We start from the raw sequence: 23,573 nt of genomic DNA on the forward strand, positions 1-23,573 counted from the left end.
AGCCAGGAGGAAAGAGGGAGAAAGGTTTATGATTTCGCCTTTTATGTACTTGGTCACATGATTGAGAGCTGGCTTGTGATTGGACAAGCCAGGAGGAAATGGATTTCAAATCCAGAATCATGAGAATTAGCTCCTGCCTGTGATTGTAACAAATGTCGGCTGCTAAAAGTTTTAAATCGATGGTCGACATTTTCTTTCATTGTAATAATATAATTATCTTCATCTAAAGGAGTTGAACAACTAAAAACATTGTTTTCAACACTCATCGATTTTAAATCACAGAAAATCATAAAGAAAAAAATTGTCTTTAAAATTATGATTAATAATTAATGTAGATGAAGAAAACAGACAGTGAATTTTAGATCATTTTTCCGATTATGTCAGTTTTAGCGCCATAATCTGCTTTTAAATTTGGTACCATTCTGCTAGCCTAGGTAAGGGCCGAAGTGGAATGTTGGGAGGTGGAGGTACTTAACCCTAACCTCCAATACCCACAACCACCAGGATCCCTCCCAATGCATCATGGTTCACCACCCACAACTAACAGGTGGTCCCATAGAGGGACTTTTACCCACTGACAGAGCAGATATCGAGATCTTATTTGGGGCACATACTATGTGATTTTGAATATTTAGTCAGGGTTTACTTGTAAGGAAAAGTATTGTCATGCCAGGTTGTATGGCAAACCCTTGTACAGAGAGATCTTAAACCCTCAAGTTCTCTCTAGTAAGCATTCAAATAATATATACATATATATATCGCTGCAATTATATAAATGCAACTTTGTCTGTGTGCGAGTTTGTTCTTTATAAATTCCAAAACAGTTGAACAGATTTCCTTTAAAATTTACAGAACTTTAGTGTATAAGTCTGGGAGTGATTTTAGTTTTTGTCTCAGAATACTCTTGATAATTACTGATAATCGAAATTATTTTAATTTATCATCAGTAAAGCCATTTTTTCCATGTTGTCGCTTAGCAATACTGACAGAACATGTGTTTGTTCCATTATACCAAAAGTTAAGATAAAAAAAACTGCTATATAATTCCATATTTTTCTTCTTTCAATATTAATATATGTATTTTATTTTTTTTTTTGTTTTAAAATTTTCAAGAACATTCTTTGCTTTCTCAACTTCACTGGCTTATTTCATATGAATATTCATGCAAATACTGGCATACGATAATTTTTTTTCAATATTTTTATGGAGAATATTCACATATGACTTGATAAAAAAAATAATCTTTAAAAAAATTTTTTTTAAATAAATAGTGCAAACCTACTTTCAGACATTCCATAAGTGACTTCTCCCCTGGACACCATTCCCCTCATGTCTAAGAGGACACCATTGACCATCAAACCACGCATACAACCGACAAAACCATCTTGATAACCAACAGCAGCACCTGTAATCAAAAAAATTTTTTTTTTTTTTTTTTAAATAAATCGATATTTACTCAAACTTTTTCCAGAGTAGATTTTCATTTTAAATAAAAAAAAGGTTTTTTTTTGTTAGTAAAGTAGTGTTTTTTTTGTTTTGTTTTTTCATTTGTGTGTGGCTTACGTGACATGGTCAAAACAATAATATTGGTATTTTTTGAGATATAGCTTGAAATTTGAGTTAAGCCGCATGTGGCAGAAAAAAAAAATAGTCAAACCATTAGACCATCCACAATCAACAACTCCTTGGACTTTCATCCTTTTCCAATGGAAAAATCAACAAAATTGAAAATGCTTGAGTTATAAGTTTGCTCATTTATTTTAAAGAAAAAATTATTCACTTTTTGCTTTCTTACATTTCTAATAACATCTCAAATTTCAAATGATATCTCAAAATGGCTGATACTTTATTAACCACATCATGTAAGTCATGTGTGGCACAATCAAAAAAAATGGTCAGATCATCTACAATCAACACCTTGGACTTCAATCCTTGAGATTTTTATATCGCCAACAGAAAAATGATTAACAAAAACAAAATGCTTAAGAAAGATCTGTAGAATAGGAAAAGACAAGAGTCTCATTCTTACATTTAGTAACATTATTTATCTTTATTAGAATGACTTGTATAGAGAAAGGGTTAGTTGTGGAAAAAGTTAAAATATATGGACGTAGATGAAAGATTGGACAGACCTGTTGAAAAAAAGTTCATGGATGCGTGTTGAAGTTAATAGTCAGAGCATACATCCATGTATGGATGGGGACAAAAGATAGAGATTCTTGTGAGAGAAAGAATCTATGTGGGCATTGCATTGAAGTCTGTGTGAGAAAATACCATGTTGACTTGTTTGTCTTTTTGCTGACCCTGGACCAAAGGCCTGGGCAAAGTAGAAATATTTTTTGTATTACTTGTTGTGATTGGACTATCTTGTGTTATTTGTGGAACGTTTTGGTCAATGTAGCCTTCGACCTTCGTCAGGTATGTTGGTTACATTCTCAGAAAAGAAAGGAGAAAAGTTACTGGCTCCATAGATGGTTCCGCATTTTTGGAGTTGTTTGTTTTTTTCGCCATGGTTTTGTATGTGTGAAAAAAAAAAGTTGGTTGACAAAGTGGTAACAATAAAGTTTGACAGGGGATTATTTTCCTTTTACTGTTGAAATTTGGAGGAATTGTACAATTGTTTTTCTTTATAATTAGGTTTCCATATGCTGATCTCTATGCTCGGTCTGCTTAGCATTTCTATTTTTAGTATATGTGCCGCTTCTTTAAGTCATCTAACTCTCCATCTTGCATCCCTGTGGATTATTTTGACCTCGTTCCTAGAAGGAAATGCATTCCTTTTTCTTCCCATATGTGATCAGCTAGTTCCAACTTTTCGACCTCCTCTCATGTCACGGCTTTACGATGTTCTTCTAGCCTTACCTTTTGGGGGCGACGTGTCTAACCTTTGTATAGTTTTCCGCATTTGTATGAAATCTCATATATGCAGTTTTTTTTATCAGGAGACTTTCAGCTGGAGGCTTGACTCATACTAGGTGTTTTTTGAGAGTCAAGTCACGCTTGAAAACTGTTCTGATGTCATATAGACTGCACATTTTTAAAAAATTTTTCAGACAGGCCTTTTATGTATGGTGTGTAAACTGCGACGAGTTTTCAGTTATTGTCCTTTGGTGTTTGCTCCAGGTTTTTCAAAGCCAATGTAACATTCTCTGGATAGTCATTTTGGTGGATGGTTATTCTTAATTTGAGGAATTGCTCCTGGTATCTTTGGTCATCACTTCTGGCACGGTGTTGTAAGCATGATTCATTTTTATGTTGTTATATGGATGGTGGAAGTTGAAATTCAGGTATTGTCCCATGAAGGTTGGTTTTCGATATATGGAAGATATAAAATGCGAGTTATTAATAGATCCAGGAATGCTAGTTTGTTGTGTTACTTTTCCATACTTAACTGGAAACCATCCATGCAGCCAGTAACTTTTCTCCTTTCCAAGATGGCGACCAGCATGCCTGATGAAGGTCGAACGCTGCATCGACCAAAATAACACTAAAGATGAGAATAATAGTCAGATCAAAACAAGTAATACAAACAATGAGCCCTCATCTAAAAATTCAGAACGGTTATATTTTTTCTTTTAAATAAATTATTTACCTTAAAGAAATGAATGAACAAACTTAACCAGTATAGAATTCTTGTTAATCATTTTGCTGTACTTATAAAATTTCTAGTAAATTTAAGTATTATTATTACTTTAAAAAGTTATCTTGTGTTTTGCTTCAAATCGCTAAAAAGAAAATCTATTTTTTGACAAAAACGATTGTATTCAGCTTTAAAAAAAGTTAAAAATTCAGCTGGTAATAGCCAGTTAACATACTTCCTATCTTCTGGTGTGTCTGCTTTTTTCTCTCATGTCTATATTTCCCTTGTGAATGTACTCTTTTTTTTATTCTTTTTTCCAATCTTTTTTTTTTTTTATTTAATAATCATTAAGAGTTTTTTCAGTCTTATTTTAATTAAGAATTATTGAAATTAGTATAATTATTTTTAAAATTATTGAAAACATTTTTAGTCATTAATGATGCAAGTAAAAATTAATTATGTTCTTTTTATCTGTATAATTTTGTTAATTTTTATTGTATTTTTTATAAGGTCATTTTCTTATATTTTATTTCAATAAATCACTTTATAGTAAAAATACTGAAGAACAATAAAAGTGAAGAAACTGATTTGTATAGTCACTACTTCCGGTAGCAGACACACCAGAAGTTAGGAAGTATGTTAGCTGACTATAACCATCTATTTTCACTAATGCTATAACTAATATTTGTGAAATGTGAATAAATAATCATTGCTAACCATTATGCAAATTCTCAAATGGATTGCTAACCATTCCGCAATTCTCAAATGGATTGCTAACCATTCTAACCCTAATGATGGCACAAGTAAATGCATCATAATCGCAAAGTTTTAACTTTGCCATACAAAAATATTCATATCGGAAACAAGACACCTAAATGAATGCATTAGGAGCAGAAAACAAAACTTTAAACTAATTCAAACCAAAAAATATTTTTTATTTGACAGTTTAAAATTGCTTCACAAGTTTTAAATGCAAAAGTTATTCAATGCAGAATCTAGTAATTTTGATAAAATATTTTATGTTTTAAGTTCGTTATATCAAATACTTATTTATGCGGTTTTGTTAGGTTGTTTTATAAAAAAACTTTGGAGAACATAGGGGAGTTTTGCAAAGGGGAAGAAAAACAATAACAATGTTTGATAGTTTAAAGAGATAAAAATTATTTTCTCAATCATTTTAAATACAAGGTAACTAATCTAATCTACGATCAATATATTAAAAATGGCTGACTAATCTAATCTACGATCAATATATTAAAAATGGCTGACTAATCTAATCTACGATCAATATATTAAAAATGGCTGACTAATCTAATCTACGATCAATATATTAAAAATGGCTGACTAATCTAATCTACGATCAATATATTAAAAATGGCTGACTAATCTAATCTACGATCAATATATTAAAAATTGCTGACTAATCTAATCTACGATCAATATATTAAAAATGGCTGACTAATCTACGATCAATATATTAAAAGGTAACTAATCTATGATCAATATATTAAAAATGGCTGATGCATTTAATCTTGTGATACTTCGAAAATGAAAACAATTTTGAATTCTTCAAATTGATGAAGATAAAGCATCAAATTAAAATTTAATGAGAAAACTGAAGTTGTTTTTGTGCTTCAGAACCAAAATGAAATTCATTTTTTCATGCATCTCCATTATATCAAACAACAAAGAGGATACTTCAAACAAGAAATGAAAGACATACCAACAACCAATGGAGATGTAAGATCCATTGTTCTTGGACCTTGCTCTGGGGGTTCATCCCAAACTTCTTCACCTTGAGTGTCCACTTTTAACCAGGCCTGCTTACGGTTGCGTTCTACATGTACAGCATGCCAACGATCATCATTCAGACCAGCAGCAGTTCGTATCTGCAAAACTCGTTCCCCATCACCAGCATTAAAAAGGAATTTTATTGTGTTCCCACCTGAAAAAGTTTTTTTTTTTAAAATCAAAAACGTTTACATTTTATAAATGAGTAAATGATGCAAACGGTTGAACATATTTTTCAAAAAACCAAATATCAGAAAAAGGAAAATAAAAAACGAATTCATAAAGTATCAATTTCAGATAGGATCTCATGGCATACTGGTTAATGCACTTGATTACAATCCCTGTGTTAGATAATTAACATTGTTAAAAGTTAATTAGTTATATCTGTTAATTAGTTATATCTATTTATCTATTCAATGATATTCTGAAAATAGTTTATACTAGCATTTCAGCCCAGCATTGCCCGGGTGTTTGGAGCAAAATAAGAAAATAAAAAGTGGTAGTAGGAAAACAGGCTTGAATCCGTACTGTGAAGGAGGAAAAGAACAGGAAAAAAATGTGACGTCTTTACTGTTACGACCACCGTCAAACTAGGAGTGACATAGGTTTTAATTAAGGCTAGACAATCGAAAAGAGGGGATGACTTTCGAAAATATCGGCGAAAAAAGCGACCCTTTCCTGTAGAAAAGTGCCCAGTTGAGGGTGAAGAAAATATTTTTAGCCAATTTTTCAGTATTTTTCGTCTGAAGGGTCGAGCTTCAAATAATACTGATCTTGTGAAAATCAGTCACCTCTGTTTAAAGTTTTAGGCAGACATGCAAACATATATACATACATTTATAGATACATTTAAATAAAAGGGGCGGAAATCTCTCAAAAGCTCTTTCAACTATCATCTCGTCAGGAGAGAATCGATAGTATAAAATTAAATAACATAATGCCGAAATAAAGAGCAAAAGGGGGGAATGAGTAAACGAGTACTAAAAGTGCCAGAAAGACGATTAAAAGTAAATTTAATTGGTGAAGAGAAAAAAGCGTTTAAAATGGCACCGCGAGGGAAGGACAAAAAAAAAAAAAAAAAAGAAAAAAAAAAAAGGGTTATCAAATTTCCCTGAAGAGATTCAACGCCTTCACCATATCCTTCTGCCGGCATAAAGATGGCAATAGAGACAGATTCCAAAATTCTTAAATGATTTTTGGAGTCCGTTCTATGCAGTACCTCAAACCACTCTATTTTATACTGATTGGCACAACATGGATTATCAACCAAATGTTGGCCAATAGCAGAGTCCAAAGTTGTAGAGCAAGGGAAATTCATAGATCCTGCTCTACCCTGTCTAATTTTAGAAGGAACGTGTTGGTTTATACAAGTCCTCAAATGCAAGGAGGTCCGCCCCACGTAACCAGCGTCACACTGGCATGAAAAACTGTATACAATGTTACTATTGAGGACGTAAGGCAAACTATTCTTGCAAAAAGGCGGAAACGCAGGTCTAACAGTATACACTAACCGCAAGGAAACAGCATAAAAGCAATTAGTAATGCTTTTAACAATCTGTTTGGTTATTTTCGTAGCATTATCCCCTATCCACGGTAATTTTAAGTAAACAGGGCATTTTAAAGGCCTGAATGGTTTAAGGGATTTGAAGTCAACAACCTTTTTGTTCATACAATCATCAATGAGGTCTAAAGGATAACCATTATTGATGAAAATATCCCTGATCTTGTCCAGTTCAGAGTCCAATTTAATAGGTGAGCAAATCATAAGGGCTCTATGTACCAAAGTACTTATTACTAATATTTATATATTGATAGCTCAAATTTTCGACCCAAACCGATTAAAAAGCTCGCCCTATCTCTGAATACCCTTTATGTAAAATTTCATATGTTTAAACCAGAAATTGTCTGAGTAATTTGGTAGAGACCGCAGAGGTCAAAATTTTTTTTAACATTGACCCCTATTATGACCCTTTAAAATATATTGTTTTGGGCTCAAATCAAGTTATTAAGTTAGATCCATGTCCAAGGGCCCTATCTAAGATTTCAATTGTTTATACCCAAAATTGGCAAAGAAGTTTGGTAGAGTTCTCAAAGGTCAAATCGTTGAACTTTGATCCCTTAACAGCCAAATTTCTGGCTGAAAACGCATTACAAAGATTTTCCCAAATCTCAGTACCCTGTATATCAAATTTCGAGTCTGTAGACTTAAAATTGACAAAGTTATTGCATAGGGAAATGTACACAGACACACACACACACATTCACTTTTATAGATATACTAGCATTTCAGCCCGGCGTTGCCCGGATGTTTGTAGGTGTGTTGACCAAAATAGAAAAAAAAAGTGGTAGTAGGAAGGCAGACTCGAACCTGTACTGCGAAGGAGGAAAAGAACGGGAAAAAAAACCTGACGTCCTTGCGGTTACGACCACCACCAAACCTGAAGTGAATTACGTTAACATTTAGGCTAGACAATCATAAGGAGAGGATAACTTTAAAAAATATCGGCGAAAAAGGCAACCCCTCCCCCTGTAGAAAAATGCCCAGTTGAAGGTGAAGATATTAATGTTTTTAGCCAGTTTTTCGATATTTGTCGTATGAAAGGTCGGACTTTAAAACAATACTGATCTTGGTAAAATCAGTCGCCTCTGTCAAAAGTTTTAGGCAGACATGCAAACATACATAAATACATACATTTATATATTGGTAACTAAAAATTTTCGACCCAAACCGATTAAAAAGCTTGCCCTATCTCTGAATACCCTTTATGTAAAATTTCAAATGTTTAGACCAGAAATTGTCTGAGTAATTTGGTAGAGACCGCAGGAAAAATTTTTTTAACTTTGACCCATATTATGACCCCCTTAAAATTTATTGTTTTGGGCTAAAATCTAGTTATTAAGTTAGATCCATGTCCAAGGAACCTATATCTAAAATTTCAAGTGTTTAGACCCAAAACTGTCAGGAGTTTGGTAGAGTTCTTAAAAGTCAAAAACAAAATGAATATTTCTGGAATGAGTTTTAGTTCTGTCAATTATTTTTATATCTGATTTTTTGGTGTTTGTGCATTATAATTGGATATCAAAAACATTTTAAGTAAAAGCATCATTACATACTGATGTGTCATGTTGAAATTAGTAAAATTTTTAAAAGATTATAAAAAATGAAAAAGTGTAGCAGACGAACTTGCAACAAGCACATTAACAGGAGTTAATTCGAGATTTGAAATACTTTTTCTCCGACTTGTGCATTTAACGAACCAGACGTAACTCAGCATTTGCTCGGCTTTGTCTGGCGCATGACGTCAACAGCCGGATAAAACCGAGCACACGTCTACCAGCAGACAAGAATTTCGCTATCAATTGGAAGAGTGTTACAACTCAAGAAATGCTGATTTGAAGAGAGTGAAAAAAATTTTTTTTGTAAAAAGAAGCGACGAAATAATGAATATTACAAACCTTGCGAACCAGCTCCAGACCACAGAGGCTGTACTAAACTTTTGCCAGCAACGGAAATTGTTGGCAGAAGCGAAAAGGTGTTTCCACTGTCGCCAGGATTGTTTACTTGTCAAGAGAACAAGCCTTTCCGATGGGTACAGTTGGAGGTGTCGAAATGTAACATGTTGTCATTGGACCTCCATTAAGATTGGGACTTTCTTCGCAAAATCGCGACTAACTATCGCATATATCATAAAAATAATATATTTATGGGAGTTTGAGATGGCATCAACAAAAAAAATCTCCATCGCAAATGTGGGTTACATTCTCGACACACTTGTGAACTGGAAAAATTTCCAGTGTGATATATGCAGGGATTATTTTCCCATGAATCCCCGGCAGATATGAGGCCCAGGCCATACGGTAGAAATCGAGGAGTGTTTTTAACTGCAGGAAACACAATGTCGGCAGACTTCTGACATCGGTCTGGGTCTTCGGTGGATACGACCCCGCCGAAAAGAAGGGTTTCTTGGTCACTGTACAAAATAGGAACGCCGAAACCTTCCTTCCACGAATAAAAACATACATTCTGCCGGGGACCACAGTCGTATCGGACTGTTGGAAGGCTTATAACAAAGTGGGAGGAGAGGGCTATCACCATTTGACGGTGAACCACAGCCTGAATTTTGTTGATCCTATAACACAGGCAACCACAAATCATGTGGAGCGGATGTTGAAGGAAGCCAAGCAACGAAATAAACGAGAATGCGGTACCAACCGGGAACTTTTGGACACATATCTTATTGAGTTTATGTGGAGGCAAAAGTTTGGTAGGCAGCCTTTTGACTCCATATTGACCCATATAGCCGAAAGCTACCCGGTTGGTAACGAGGAGCTTCCTATCACATTCGCTACCTCTTCTCCGTCTACTTTGTCATCTGAAGCCCTCCAAAAGTCTGAGGAAAATATCCTCCTGAAAAAAAAAAAAAAAAAAATCTGTATCCCCCCCAATCTACAAATAATCCTTGTTCCTGACCTCCCCCCAAATGTTTTTTTATTGGCTTTTTTTTTTAGGCTTTTTCTTTTTTCATTACGTGTTTAACAAATAAAAAATGTTTTTGTTCGTTAAAAACTAAAACAAAAAAAAAGGTTCATAAAATGGAAACAATCTTGTTTCATTAAAAACTTATTTAAAAAAATTTGCTTTATATGTATTCATTTTGCAAACAGAAAACAATTTCAAACAATAATACTAATAAAAAAAACAAATGAACGGTAGGTTTTTGCTTTTTACTTATTTATTTTTGGATGTTTCTACAATTTACAATTTCATTTTACAGTTATTTTGTTGTAGCATTGTTTTTATTTTATCGGCAACACTCGGTTTTATCCAGCTGTTGACGTCATGCGTCGGACAAAGCCGAGCAAATGCTGAGTTACGCCTGGTTCGTTAAATGCACAAGTAGCACATTTTCTCTGACTTGTCCAATCACAAGCCAGCTCTCAATCACGTGACAGAGTATATAAAAGGCAAAATCACGAACCCTCTTCCTCTTTCCTCCTGGCCCTGCCAGGCAGCAGACTTCGCATGAGCCTTTGACCCCAGGACTAATCGTGAATACAACAAGCCAACATGGCTATCGTCAAAACTTGCTTCCACGTGCACTTCACACACATACTTTTTCCTACGAGACACTAATCCTTTGTCTCTTCTCTACTATTGGACGCATGCTCCTACATACGTAAACGCATTAAACACTTTTCTCTTTCTTCCAACAGGCCTGACCTATATTTAACTGTCGAATATCTAATTTACATCCTCACATCAGAAACTCTTTTCACGACTACTATAAATACAAGCGCGCACGAACACTGAACTCTCCTACTAACCAGTTTCTCTCTTGTACACACAACTAACGAAGATGACAATGTTGCTTTTGAATAAAGAGTGTAACTCCATTTCGTTGTCTCTTATTTCATAAAAGTTAACTGAAAACAAGGGAGAGAAATCAGAATTGGTGGCAATAGAAGAAATGACAAAACTGCATTATTTAATAAATGTTATTTTTTCTTGTAATTATTTTTCTACTCGGATCATTTTTAGTAATTGTTTTGAATTTTTTTACTAATTTCAACATAATTATGTAATAGTTTTTTCACTTTAAAATACATTTTTTTTATATCCAATTATAATGCACTAGTACCAATTTTTTTTTTTTTTGTTTGTTAAAAAAAGAAAGATGTAAAAACTTGTTTTTGATGAGGCAATTAGTTTAATTGACAAAAGAAACTCAATTCTGAAAATGTCATTACAGAAGGATTAATGAGACTTAGTCTCAAATATAAAGCAAATCTTAATGTCACTTACTGGATATTTCTACTCTGATGTAATCCTTTGGTCCAACACAATGGATCATAACTGCATCACGGATTGTTGTTTTGAATTGGAACCAAATATCACCAGAACTTTTAGCTTCAAATGTTGGAAATTTAATGACGGCATCAGGTTTCCGGAATGTCACAACATTGTCAAAGAGATCTAGAAAGAAAAAAAAATGGGGAAAGAAAAAAAAAGGTTAAACTAGAATAGATTTCTTTTATATAGTCACTAAAAAACATTAAACTTTTTATATAGTCATTAAATTATGAATGTATGTATTGTGTAGGGTGAAGATTCAATCCTCAATACATTCAAAATATAATTAAGAATTATTGAAGACATTTACTTAGTCATGGCTGATGGAACGAGAGCTGGCCACGACCATGGATTAAATAAGGGATTCTGCTTGAAATTCATGATTTTTTTTAATTTATTTTTTTTATTTCATTTTCACCCCAAACAAGGCACAGTGCCACTTTGATGTAGAGGGCTACTATCTGGGATATAATTTGCAGGGATACTATGTAGGGAGTTGAGCAGCAACATGTCTTTATATTACACTTTAACTTGTTAGTACATTCAGCGAAGCAGGAACTCTGAAGGGAATTCCAAAGTCTAGCAGTCCTAAGAAAGAAACTATTAGAGTAGAAGGCTTTCTGGCATCTGGGGATCTCTGTGTAAGAGTGGGATTTGTCGGAGGTATTTACGTCGAGACAAGAGCTTTTAATTCGTCAGAACACCTAGCATTAAAATACTTGAAAAACAGGCAAAAGGATGCAACATTTCGTCAATTGGACAGAGGTTGAAGCTTAGGTGACAGTGCGGGACCTGTTAGATTGTCGAGAGGAAACTGAATGGTCTGTATTGAGATGCAAAAGACCGATTTTCAGTATATAATACAGGGCATACTGATGAAGTTTACCAAGGTGATGGGAAGCAACGATTGAAAAGCTTTGATAGAATAGGAGCTAGTTTCAATTACAACTTTTTAAGCACAATGATTGGAATGTTGTCAGGTTCGGTTACCTTATTGGTAACAAAATTCTTGATAAGTTTGGCAACATTGCAGACAGAAATACAGATGTTGTTAAGAATGAAAGGGGAAATTTGGGAGGTAGGCAGCTCTGCTCACAAAGAATGGAATTTAATGCAAAATTTTGGGCTTTATCGGATGCTGAAGAAATCACCTCAGGTCAATCGATGATGGTTGGAATAGAGGTCCCACATCTGTTCAGTACCCTGTTGACTATTCAATAAAACTCATGGGAACCAAGTCTCTGCTCAGCCACCTTAAACAGTTTGGGCACATGTCTCATGTTTCTTATGACTCCTTTGCAGTGATTGTGAGCAACCTGTAACTACACTATTGAATCACAGTATCATTTTTTTTTTCTTTCGTTTGATAAACCATACAACAAAAAGATTTTAAAACATGTCTCGCGGGATGGGGGGGGGGATCCTGGAGGGAAAAGAAAAATGTCTCAGCGGGATAACAAAAATCTGTCAAAACCTTGACTATTAAACTTACTGTCTCCTTCACATTTCAATTTTCCAAGTTGATGTTCACCAATTTTGTGGTCCGTCACTGTACCTGTATCCCCAAAGTGCAATTCAAGTACTGGCAAATACTCCTTATGCCTCAGAAGGCCAGAATCTACTTTTTGCTCTTTAAGACGAGCATCACAATTGCACGTGGTACTTGAACCCACACAACCATTGGCTGTGAGTCCACACTCACATTTCTTCGATCCAGGGGCAGCTTTACCCCAGTAGTACATTGGCTGGAATGTCCTGCCGACCCACCATCCAAATGTTTGAGCATTGCTGCCCTCTTTTGCTAGAAAACAAAAAAAACAAAAAAAAGAAGCAATGATAATAAATTGTGTTTTAAAAATATAGAGGCATTAATTTGCATATGACGAATTATAAATGACAAGGAGTCAAGTGTTTGGCAACAAAGAGAACACACCAAAATCATGCTGACAATGCAAATATCCTAGGAGTGCTGTTAATTTTTTTTTTTTTTTTTTCTAGTGAAGTGTTAATCACGATTTGAGAGTCTGACCTTTTGATTTTGAACTTTTTGTGTGTTTGAAAGTCAACAAGGTTGGTTAGTTGTTTTACAACATATTAACCCTTTTCAGGTTATTTAACGCTGAATCCAGTTTTTTTTTTAAGAAAACTTTTTTAATAGAATATTTTTTTCAAGTCGGTTTCTATTTAACCCATAGTTGGGACCCTAACAGGTACTACCACTCCGGGTCAGAGTGGACCTGGGAGCAATGGCAATTAAAGGGTGGCTACAGACTCCCCAAAGCCCGCAAGCTGGGGCCTCACCATCAGATACAGTTTAAGGTCATATCCAGGACCGAAAGTCCACAAGGAATGTGTATGTGTTGCAAAGGGAATCGATGTATTACGACTATTTTTGAGACAGTGAGAGTAGAAAAAGTGGGGCAGAAGACGTCCACTGACTGCGAGTCACATTACTTTTTTTTAGACTGCAACAACAATAATGACAAGACCATACCAAATTATTTTATTTTATTTTTTATTATTATTAGATCATAAATGCCAAAGCAAGGGTGACAACTAAAATCATGTGACAAACTGCAAGGTTATGGCAACACAACTTGAAAAAAAATGAGTAACAGAAATATCTACAAAAAATCATAACACTAATAGAGATAATTTGACATTCTACAACGTGATATTCAATTCAAGATATGACTTGATAGCAAATCATACAAGGTAAAGGAAGATAAAATGACAATATTGAAGAATTCAGTAGTTATCAATTAAATATTTACAAACATAGAATATTGAATTCTAAATTGTATGTCATATTGGTTCATGTCCAGAATTCCCCTAATAATAAAAAAACAAAAATTAAGGAAACAGTATACAATTTTGAATTCAATACTCTATATGTTGGAAAATATTTAATTGATAATTACTGAATTCTTCAATATTATCATTTTATCTTCCTTTATCCTTTCTAGTCATATCTTGTATGATATACATACTGGAAACAAAAAATATATTCCTAGAATTACATAAATTAATCCAGCAGTTCTATTTTTATAAAGGAAACCATTTTTAAGCGATTAATGGAAATTTCTAGGCATTACAATATAAATTTTCTAAGTTTGAATTATTGAATTATCTCCTTTTGTTTTTTTGTTTTTTTTGTTTTTAGAAAAGACAACCCCTTTTTTGTTACTCATAAAATTTGATTTTCTTGTTTAAAAACTATATGATCAATTCATGATTTTTGGAATATGATATTTTCGTTCCATCACAGTTGCATACATGATGCAGATTTTTCTTTATTTTTGAATATAAGATGAATTCTGGATAAGTATCATATTTTATTTATATATTTTGAGGTATCACTTCTTTATCAAGAAATAATCTCTACTCGATAATACAGGCATTAAATTAGAACAGTGAACGAAAAGTATTTTAAAAACATTTAATGAAAATATCAAATTATGCCGATACTAAAATAATAATATTCGATTTTAATTAAGAAAATTAATTTTATTTATTGAAGCAATAAAGTAGCTGTGTTGCTGATCCAATATGTTTTATTTCCCAATATTTAGGTTTTGTTTATTTTTTTAATCTTTTAAGATAAATTTTCATCTCAAATGATTCCAAAAATAAAAATTTTTTAATAAAATAAATAATACCATGTGGTACCAATCAGACAATCGAAGACCAGATAAGAATACAAAATTAGATTTATAAGACCATAAACGTTACTTTCCATTTACTAGTAGTTGCTCCACGAAATTTTATTTTGAATAGTTTCTTTATTATGTCCCTTCAAGTTTCCTATAATACTACTATAATACTGTAACAATCCTAAGCAAGATTCCTTTGTCCGACTTAGTACTTTCCAGGACTGTACATTTTAATCTGCTCCATGCAATATTTCAAACATGTTAAGACAAAAAATTTCTGCAAACAAAGAAAACAGTGGAAATTTTCCTTACGTTTTGCAAAAAGACGAGAATCGTTACATTTGTAACTGATGAACTGTTCACAAGATGTGGCACGTTCAACAAGTTCATTGAGTTCTTCAATACCAGCAGTATAACGGACATTACGAACATAGGAACCAGGCTTGTCATATCCATTCACAGTCACAGCATGTTCACTGTTGTGGCCGACATCAGACTCAAAAATTTCCACACCTGAGGAGAAAACATAATTATTGCAGTCATTTGCAAAAGTTGCAACATGTATATATGAACGAAATATCCTTAGAAAGATTCTCTGATACTTATCAAGTTTATGACCTAATCTGTGCAATTTACATCTGCATCTTTCAGCAGATTATGAAAGCAGTCAGAATATGCAGAAGTAAAGACTTATAGACGATTAATTCACAACGTGGCATTTTTAATCTACAAAGTAACCATACACAAATAGAAAGGTAATTAAAAAAAGTAAAAAAGTATATAAGAAAAAATATATAATAGGGATCACTAACAATTTATGGGGATCATTAAAAAAGAAAAGAAAAAAAAGGACAGAAATGAAAGAGAAGGTAAAAATTAAGAATGGTGAAAGGAAAAAGATAAATATTGAAATACATATAAAAGGAAAAAGAAATTATACGTATAATAAGTAAAGAAAAAAAATATTAATATTTAATTGCTCATCTTAACCGTGCTGAGCTTTTTTCTATCTTAAGTTTGCTTTGTTAAAGATATATTCTTTATTTACTTCCAGCATTGTCTGATCGTAAGATGTGCTTAAATGTGATATTTTAATTCATGCAGATTACATATTTATTATTATAGAGACAATTCTCTATTATTATTGAGCCTTATATATAGTCATGGGATCAAAACTAAAATATATATACATGAATTGGGTGCCATCAACTAGAATCAAACTAAAATATACAATTCTACACTCATTCCTTAGCCTCTAAACCATGCTCATATATATATATATATATAGTCATCAACATAATATATATTCAAGTTGGCTCGAAGTAAATAAAATTTACTTGGCGGCTTTTTGCGTCTTCTTGGGGAGAAGGACAGCTTGGATGTTGGGAAGAACACCACCTTGGGCAATAGTCACTCCAGACAAGAATTTGTTCAATTCTTCGTCATTATGAATGGCCAATTGCAAGTGACAGAGGGATGATTCTGGATTTCTTGTCTCTTGCAGCATTTTCAGCCAACTGGAATATATATATATTTAGATGTATGCAAATGTTTACACATTATATATATATATATATATTCACCTCACATCCCTTTTTTAAAAGATAGTATCGCCAGATCATCAAAGAAGGTCAGAAGGATGGTCCACTGAGCTTTAGAATTATATAAATAGTGCACTAGCAGGAAATAGAAATCACGTGAAATAATGACTAAGGATTTTCTTTTACGAGTACATTTATTCCTTCGAAAATAAATCTTTATATTGCTTATCTGAGGTTCCCAGATTGATAGCAATATGGAGGTGTAAGTGAATTGAAAATAAAATAAAATGTGAAAGGAGTTTTTCAATTTCTTCCTTTTGCTATTATTTATTATTGCATTTTAATAATTAAAAATCTTACTTACTCCTAATGTGGATCGATATAATGTCTCTATGACATAATATTTTAATAAAAACTCCCTCTCTTCAGATGTGGGTTTCAACTCAAATTTTTTTTTTTTTTAATGTGCAAAAGACATTTGTTGAGATCAATACAGTAGTAAATATATTTTGAATAATGGTCCATTTCAGTTGTTTATATTTGTGACTATTTATTTTTAATGTCACTTTTTTTTTTCTATTATGTAAATTTTTTAATTTTTTATTTATTTGTTTTAATTTTTAATGTTTTATTTTTAAGTCCATTTTTTTTTTTTGGTGTAGTCTTAATCGGGAGATGGGAAGCAACTCCATTATATCAAGTAAGAATTGTCTCCCTTGTTTGTTTTTAAAATATGTAAAAAGTATATCCTGAAAAAGGTTTTTGATGGTCTAAGAAAATAGATTTCTAAGTGATTCAAAACTTTGTGATCATTGCTCAAGTATAATAAAAATGAAAGGAAAGATAATGTCTATGTGGAATTCGGAAATTAGGTTATTCGTTATTGTAGCGACATTCGAAAATTGAAATTTTTTTTTTTTTAATTACATTTTCACCCCAAACAAGGCACATTGCCACTTTGATGTAGGGGACTACTATAAGGGATATAAGCTACAGGGGTACTATGTGAGGAGTTGGGCAGCAAGATGTTGGTTTACGTTACATTTGAACTTCTGCATGTCAGTACAGTTGGGGAAGCAGGAACCTGGAAGGGAATTCTAAAGTCTAGCGGTTCTGGGGAAGAAACTACTGTAGTAGAAGGCTTTCTTACATCTAGGGATTTCAACTGTGAAGGGGTGAGATTTTGCTGTTTGTCGGGTTTGTCGAGGGTATTTACGTCGAGGGGGTACAAGTGCTTGCAGTTCTTCGGAGCATTCACCGTTAAAGTACTTGTAGAACAGGCAGAGGTATGCTACATTTCGTCGATGGGACAGAGGCTGAAGCTTAGATGAAAATAATATCTACTGAACTGTCATAACAGCAATGAAAATATCCAAAAATTATTAAAAACTATAAGGTAAAAAATTAATTAAGAAAACAGTTTTTGAAGACAATTAGCAAAAATTAAGTTTTGCTAAATTAGCCAAAGATTTTCAGTTTTCAGAAAATATTTACCTCCCTTTTGTTACAATTAGAACTCTCTGGTTTCTTTTCTTTTTTTCGCAGAACTCCATTTTCGCTAATTGTCTTCAAAAACTATTTTCATTAATAACTGATGTTCTACCTTATCGTTTTTCATAATTTTTTTTGGATATTTTGGATATCTATATATTAATACAATAGCATGTGTGTTATTTTGTGTGTCACGCTGACATTTCTTTTCTTCCAAGAGAATTTCGTTTGATTATTATGACCTATTTCTTGTAACAAATAATTTTGCCTAGAAGTCTTCATAAGTTTTGATTTCGGTTCAAGCTGATACACCCAAGTCATATGGATATATATATATATATATATATATATATTTTTTTTTTTTTTAAATCACAACTTTATAATATATAAAAACAAATAGAAAATTGACTCTAAAGTAATATCTGCATAAATTAAATATCATATTTAAGCATATTTTATGATCGGTGCCCCTACTAGCTTAGATAAATACTTTTGTGGTTTTAACAAAAGAGCTACACTAATATCAGGGTGTCTCCATTTATGTTGAACATCCACATAATACCAACATATTAGATACGAAAGAGTCTGCTGTGGAATTTCAACAGGTCCTGCTAGTGTTTATTACTATAACATGACAATTCAGTAGATACTATTGGTTTCATTTGAATTTCAATATTTCAATTTTCATACTTCACTACAATAACCAAGAATAACAAAAAAAAATTTTCTTAAATAATTGTAGAATATTTTATTGCATTTTTTTTTATGAAATATAAAAAAAAAATTTTAAAAATGGAAAAAAAATAATTTCCAAAAGTAAAAACAAAAACAGAATTCACAAAAAAAAAAGGGGGGGGGGAATAAAGGAATTGGAAACAGAAAATGTCACCTTTCTACCTTCTCACAAACATGTTACAACTAATCACAATCGATTAACTTAAGCAATAAACGTTTATGCCATTGTTTAATTGCATCTAACTTAAAATTGTTTGTTTGTTGTTACATATTACTTAGCAGTAGTATGATTTTGAAGTTAAGGTCAGATAGTTTTCAAAATGCAAAAGATTACATAGGTATGAGATAGTTTTCTACAGACTGGAAGGATAAAATTGAGTCACTACAGAAAAGACAACATGATTCTATTTCCATTTGATCCAACGCTTGAGGGCACAGCTCAACACTTTGGACAATCCATGGTTATGGGCTTTGGTGTGGTTTCAGGTGAGGGCCACTTTACATCTTAATCGGTTTGAAAGTTAACACCAAAGTATATCTGGATGTACTGAAGAGTGTTGTTATACCCTTGATGCAATCAAGTGGACGCTGGCAGACTCTGGGTGTGCCAGCAGGACTCGGCGCCAGCCCACAAGTTCAAGGAGATGCAGGTTTGGTTTCAAAAGGAGTGCTATAACTTTGTACCCTTCTCTCACTGCCCCCTTCTCCCTCAACCTGAACCTGCTGGACTACTTCATTCGGCCATAAGTCAAGAACATCACCAACATGACCTACCACAACACTAAAGCCAACTTGATCACCGTCATCCACCAAGTATTCACCAAGCTCCCACTGGCGCTTGTAGAAAAGGCATGCTCTCAGTTCCAGATCCGTATTGAGGTGGTGATTGAGGCTGAAGGCAGCTACATTGAATAGATGTCAGCTCTACTATGTTATCAAGTTATCTGAATTGATTTTTTCAATAAAAGTTTTAAAATAAAACAGTGTTGTTTTGTTTAAGGCAACAATTTTAGTGTTCCACCTTGTAATAAGATTACCCCAGAGTGATTCAAAAACATGAGATAAATAAGTATTGTAATCTTGTCAAGACTTTTTGCCTGTTAAAAAGGAGCAAAAGCTATAGCCCATTGCATTAAGAGTGCTTTATGTCAAACTTTTAGAATAAATGTAGTATTGCAGTAACTAATCTCCATTAACCCCTAAGTTAGTCTATTCCATACAAAATTTCAATCAGATTGGTCCAGTACTTTTCAAGATAAAGTGGAATGAACAAACAGACAATGAGAAATATAATATAGATAATAATGAGATGTAGATCGAGTGTGGGTAGAGGTCATGTTTGGAATGTAACTACAATTGTTTTGTCAATTCCAAGTTCAAGACTTGTCAATTCCAAGTTCAAGACTTGTCAATTCCAAGTTCAAGACTTGTCAATTCCAAGTTCAAGACTTGTCAATTCCAAGTTCAAGACTTGTCAATTCCAAGTTCAAGACTTGTCAATTCCAAGTTCAAGACTTGTCAATTCCAAGTTCAAGACTTGTCAATTCCAAGTTCAAGACTTGTCAATTCCAAGTTTGAGATTAAAATTTTTTTTTTTTTATATCGAAGTACAGTGATTGAAAAATGTATCATAAACAATTGCAGAATTATGTCACTAATAAAAAGAGAGACTGGAGGTACACCAGAAGGAAGGTTTATGGTCAAAGTGAGCAATATTCCGCCTTTTATTTCCCTCAGTTCGGGGTTAGGAAGATAGCTAGAACTATAAAAATATCCAAGCACCCCATGCAGGTATAGAATACTCACCATTGTCATTGGTTTTAGAACAATCAATTTCAAAAGGCTTCAAAGGTCCTGATCCATCCAAATCTACCATTATCTTTTCTTTCCTCGGAGATTGGTTCTGCATCTTGTAAAACTGACACGACAAATAATGGGCAGCTGTCAAAAAAAAAAAAAAAAAAAAAAAGAAATTAGTTTGGTTGTTTTACTGCATAAGCAACACTTTTTAGGTCATTTATTGCCGAGTCTAGTAAACTTGAAAAAAAAAAAGTTTATACGTAGTGATGGGAGGATTCCAATATTTTTTCCTAGTTCTGATACTATTACTGATTCTGTTCTAAATTCCCGATTCCGATTCTAAATTTCTAAATATAGGGTTGTTTGTTTTTATTTGGGAAGTGGGGAGGGGAGCAGTTACTGGAAGAATCCATATAATTTGTGCATATATTTTCAAAAGTGTAAAAATCACTTATTAGTGCGACCTGTAGATTTTATGAATTTTTTTATTTATTTCAGACTACTATTCTCATCTTTTTAGTTGCTGTTTCACGACGTTTCGACCAACTATTCCTCTGGCCTTCATCAGGTGGTAACTGCGACGGGATAGGAACACCGAATCTCCTAATGCATTCACAGCAATTACTGCTTTCTGTAGTTGTCTGCTCATATTTTTGGCCGCTTTTTTGGGTAGGATTGAAACCGTTATCTTCAGACAATTCTCACCCGGAACCATAGAGATTCAACGTCTCTATCCACTGCGCCACGGACACCAAAGGGCAATCAAGGTCGAATTTTTTGGTTTAATAAATTCATGTTTATTATATATTTTTAAATTGGAATTCATTATCGAGATGAGTAGTATTTATGAATTTTTTATTTATTGCGGACTATTATCCTTATCTTTTTAGTTGCTGTTAGTGGTGAGACAAGAACAACTATGGAAGGCAGTAATTGCTGTGAATGCACTCAGAATATTCTGAGTTCCTATTCCATAATAATAATAGTCCGCAATAAATAAAAAAATCATAAATAATACTCATTTCAATAATGAATTCCAATTACAAAATAATAATCAACATCATTACGAGTTTGGTTGTTTTATAACATAATTTAATGTCGGATTCAGTAATTTGGATAAAAGTGTTATGCTTTAAGTTGTGTATATCTTCAAATATTTATCTCTAATCTATATAATTATAAAACTCAAATGACTTTGTAACAAGTGATGTAACCCACTTTCCGGTTTACGACATCTGGTTGCGCATACACGCATAACCATTAACTCATAACAACGTAAACAAATAAACACAAATCGCTTCTTTTGCAGATTTTGACCTGCGCACTGAAATATTAACATTATTATTTTTAAATTATTATTTAACATGGGAAGAGTGGAGGTGTTTTGCAACTACTCTTTATTACAACTATACTGTCGCTATTTTCTTACAACTAAACAAATTTAACCCGTTGACAAACATAACAATTGTAGTAAAGCCAAGACTACTACTACTACTACTACTACTCTCTATCCGTCCCTTTTCCTTCCTTCCTTCTTTTTTATTTTTTGTTTACATTTATTTCTAGATACAAAATAGTTGTGTGAGAACGGTGAATTTGATTACATATTTAGTAATCTGTTTCAATATTAGTTTTATTTTATTTAGGTTTTATTTTTTTGCTTCAGGTTTTATTAATTATTTTTTTAGATTTTAAGTTTCTATAACTTGGTTGAAGGATTCCAATATGGGTTTTTCATTCTTATATTTCTCATCGGTAGGTTCATACGCGTTTTTGCTGCGAAATGACTTTCATCGGCGTTTGATTCGTAGGAAAATCATGTTTAATTTTCGATTTTTGAGCGATTATTCGGAAAAATACGTAACTTTACACGAATAGGGAGAACTTTTTTTTTCATGTTTGAGTGATCCGTCCGTGATTTTTCATTTTAATATACTTTCATAGAAATGTTTCTGTTATGTCAAAAAAAACTATTTTCTTTATCTCACAAATGTCACGCTCATACATGAATTCCATAGCTAATATAACATACTGACCCAACGAGTCACGGGTAGTCTAGTATTATATAAAAATCACGGGTATGAGAGTTCTTTCCTGATAGGATCCAAAATGGCTGAGCCTATCTTTTGCAAATTTCACACAAAGCTGATTTATACATCTGGTAGTGTTCTTAGATATGTTTTGTACAGACATTCATCTGATAAGTATCGAAAATCAAAAAAATCTAATCTTAAAAATAATCTTTCTCTCTTAGCAAGAAAAAAGATTTTTTTTTTTACAGAGGAATATTTTTTTGTTACACAGGCCAAGGGAAATAAAATTCCAGCAAATCATTTCTTTAAAAAAAGTTTTGTCATCTGGAGATATAGCTTAGTGGTAGAGCATTCGACTACAAATCGAATGATCCTCTTGTTCAAACCTGAGTGTACCTCACCATTTTATTTTAATTTTTTCTTATTAATGAGTTCAATTTATGATAAAAGAAGGGGCACCATTTAAAATCACCGCAAATCATTTAATTTGCATATTTTAAAGCTAAACATTAATCAGAAGTGACTTTTCCAGGACATTCATAGTAAAGCCCAAATATTAACTGATGTAATATTGTAAATAAACAGATGGAATTTAACCAACGAAATCATTATTATTATTATTCATATTATTATTATTATTCATATCACAAATCAGTCCATCGGGAAACTTATTCCTTGTAATAAATAGAGAGCTGATTATATAATAATACATCTGCAATCTGGATAAATCGAAATATCATTTTTAAGAGTATTGTATGACTGGGCAACCATTACAGACTGAAAATGTAATTTAAAAACTTACAGATGTGGCAGACGGCTCCTCTATATCCAGTTTTATCACATTCACATCTAAAAGTCGACCACGTCTGAAAACATATACCATTATTTTCACAAGGATTAGGAGTGCATCTAGAAAAATGAAGAGAAATAGAAGTTTTTGTTTTATTTACAACTCATGGATATATTCAGATAATAAAATATCAGTAAATGACTAAATTTTAACACATTTTCCATTTTCATATTAAGGAAAATTGAAAAAGGGAAAATAGAACGAAAAAGGGAAAAAAAAAACTTGATCGGAATAGGTTACTTTGGAAA

General features: G+C 32.8%; 1 protein-coding gene across 1 annotated transcript in view; it reads right to left on the reverse strand.

The window, feature by feature from the left end:
* LOC145246720 (neurexin-4-like) overlaps positions 1-23,573 on the reverse strand; it is a 302,693-nt gene that overhangs the window by 119,939 nt on the left and 159,181 nt on the right. Inside the window, exons 13-19 of the mRNA XM_080108463.1 lie at positions 23,278-23,384; positions 20,449-20,583; positions 15,188-15,388; positions 12,715-13,023; positions 11,175-11,345; positions 5,304-5,525; positions 1,283-1,405 (exon numbers count right to left, since the gene is read on the reverse strand). Of these exons, the coding sequence (XP_079964589.1) occupies positions 1,283-1,405; positions 5,304-5,525; positions 11,175-11,345; positions 12,715-13,023; positions 15,188-15,388; positions 20,449-20,583; positions 23,278-23,384 (1,268 nt within the window). The remainder of the gene's footprint in view (positions 1-1,282; positions 1,406-5,303; positions 5,526-11,174; positions 11,346-12,714; positions 13,024-15,187; positions 15,389-20,448; positions 20,584-23,277; positions 23,385-23,573) is intronic.

Source organism: Euprymna scolopes, chromosome 24 (genome assembly GCF_053919585.1).
Source record: "Euprymna scolopes isolate OS-2025 chromosome 24, ASM5391958v1, whole genome shotgun sequence".
NCBI lineage: Eukaryota > Metazoa > Mollusca > Cephalopoda > Sepiida > Sepiolidae > Euprymna > Euprymna scolopes.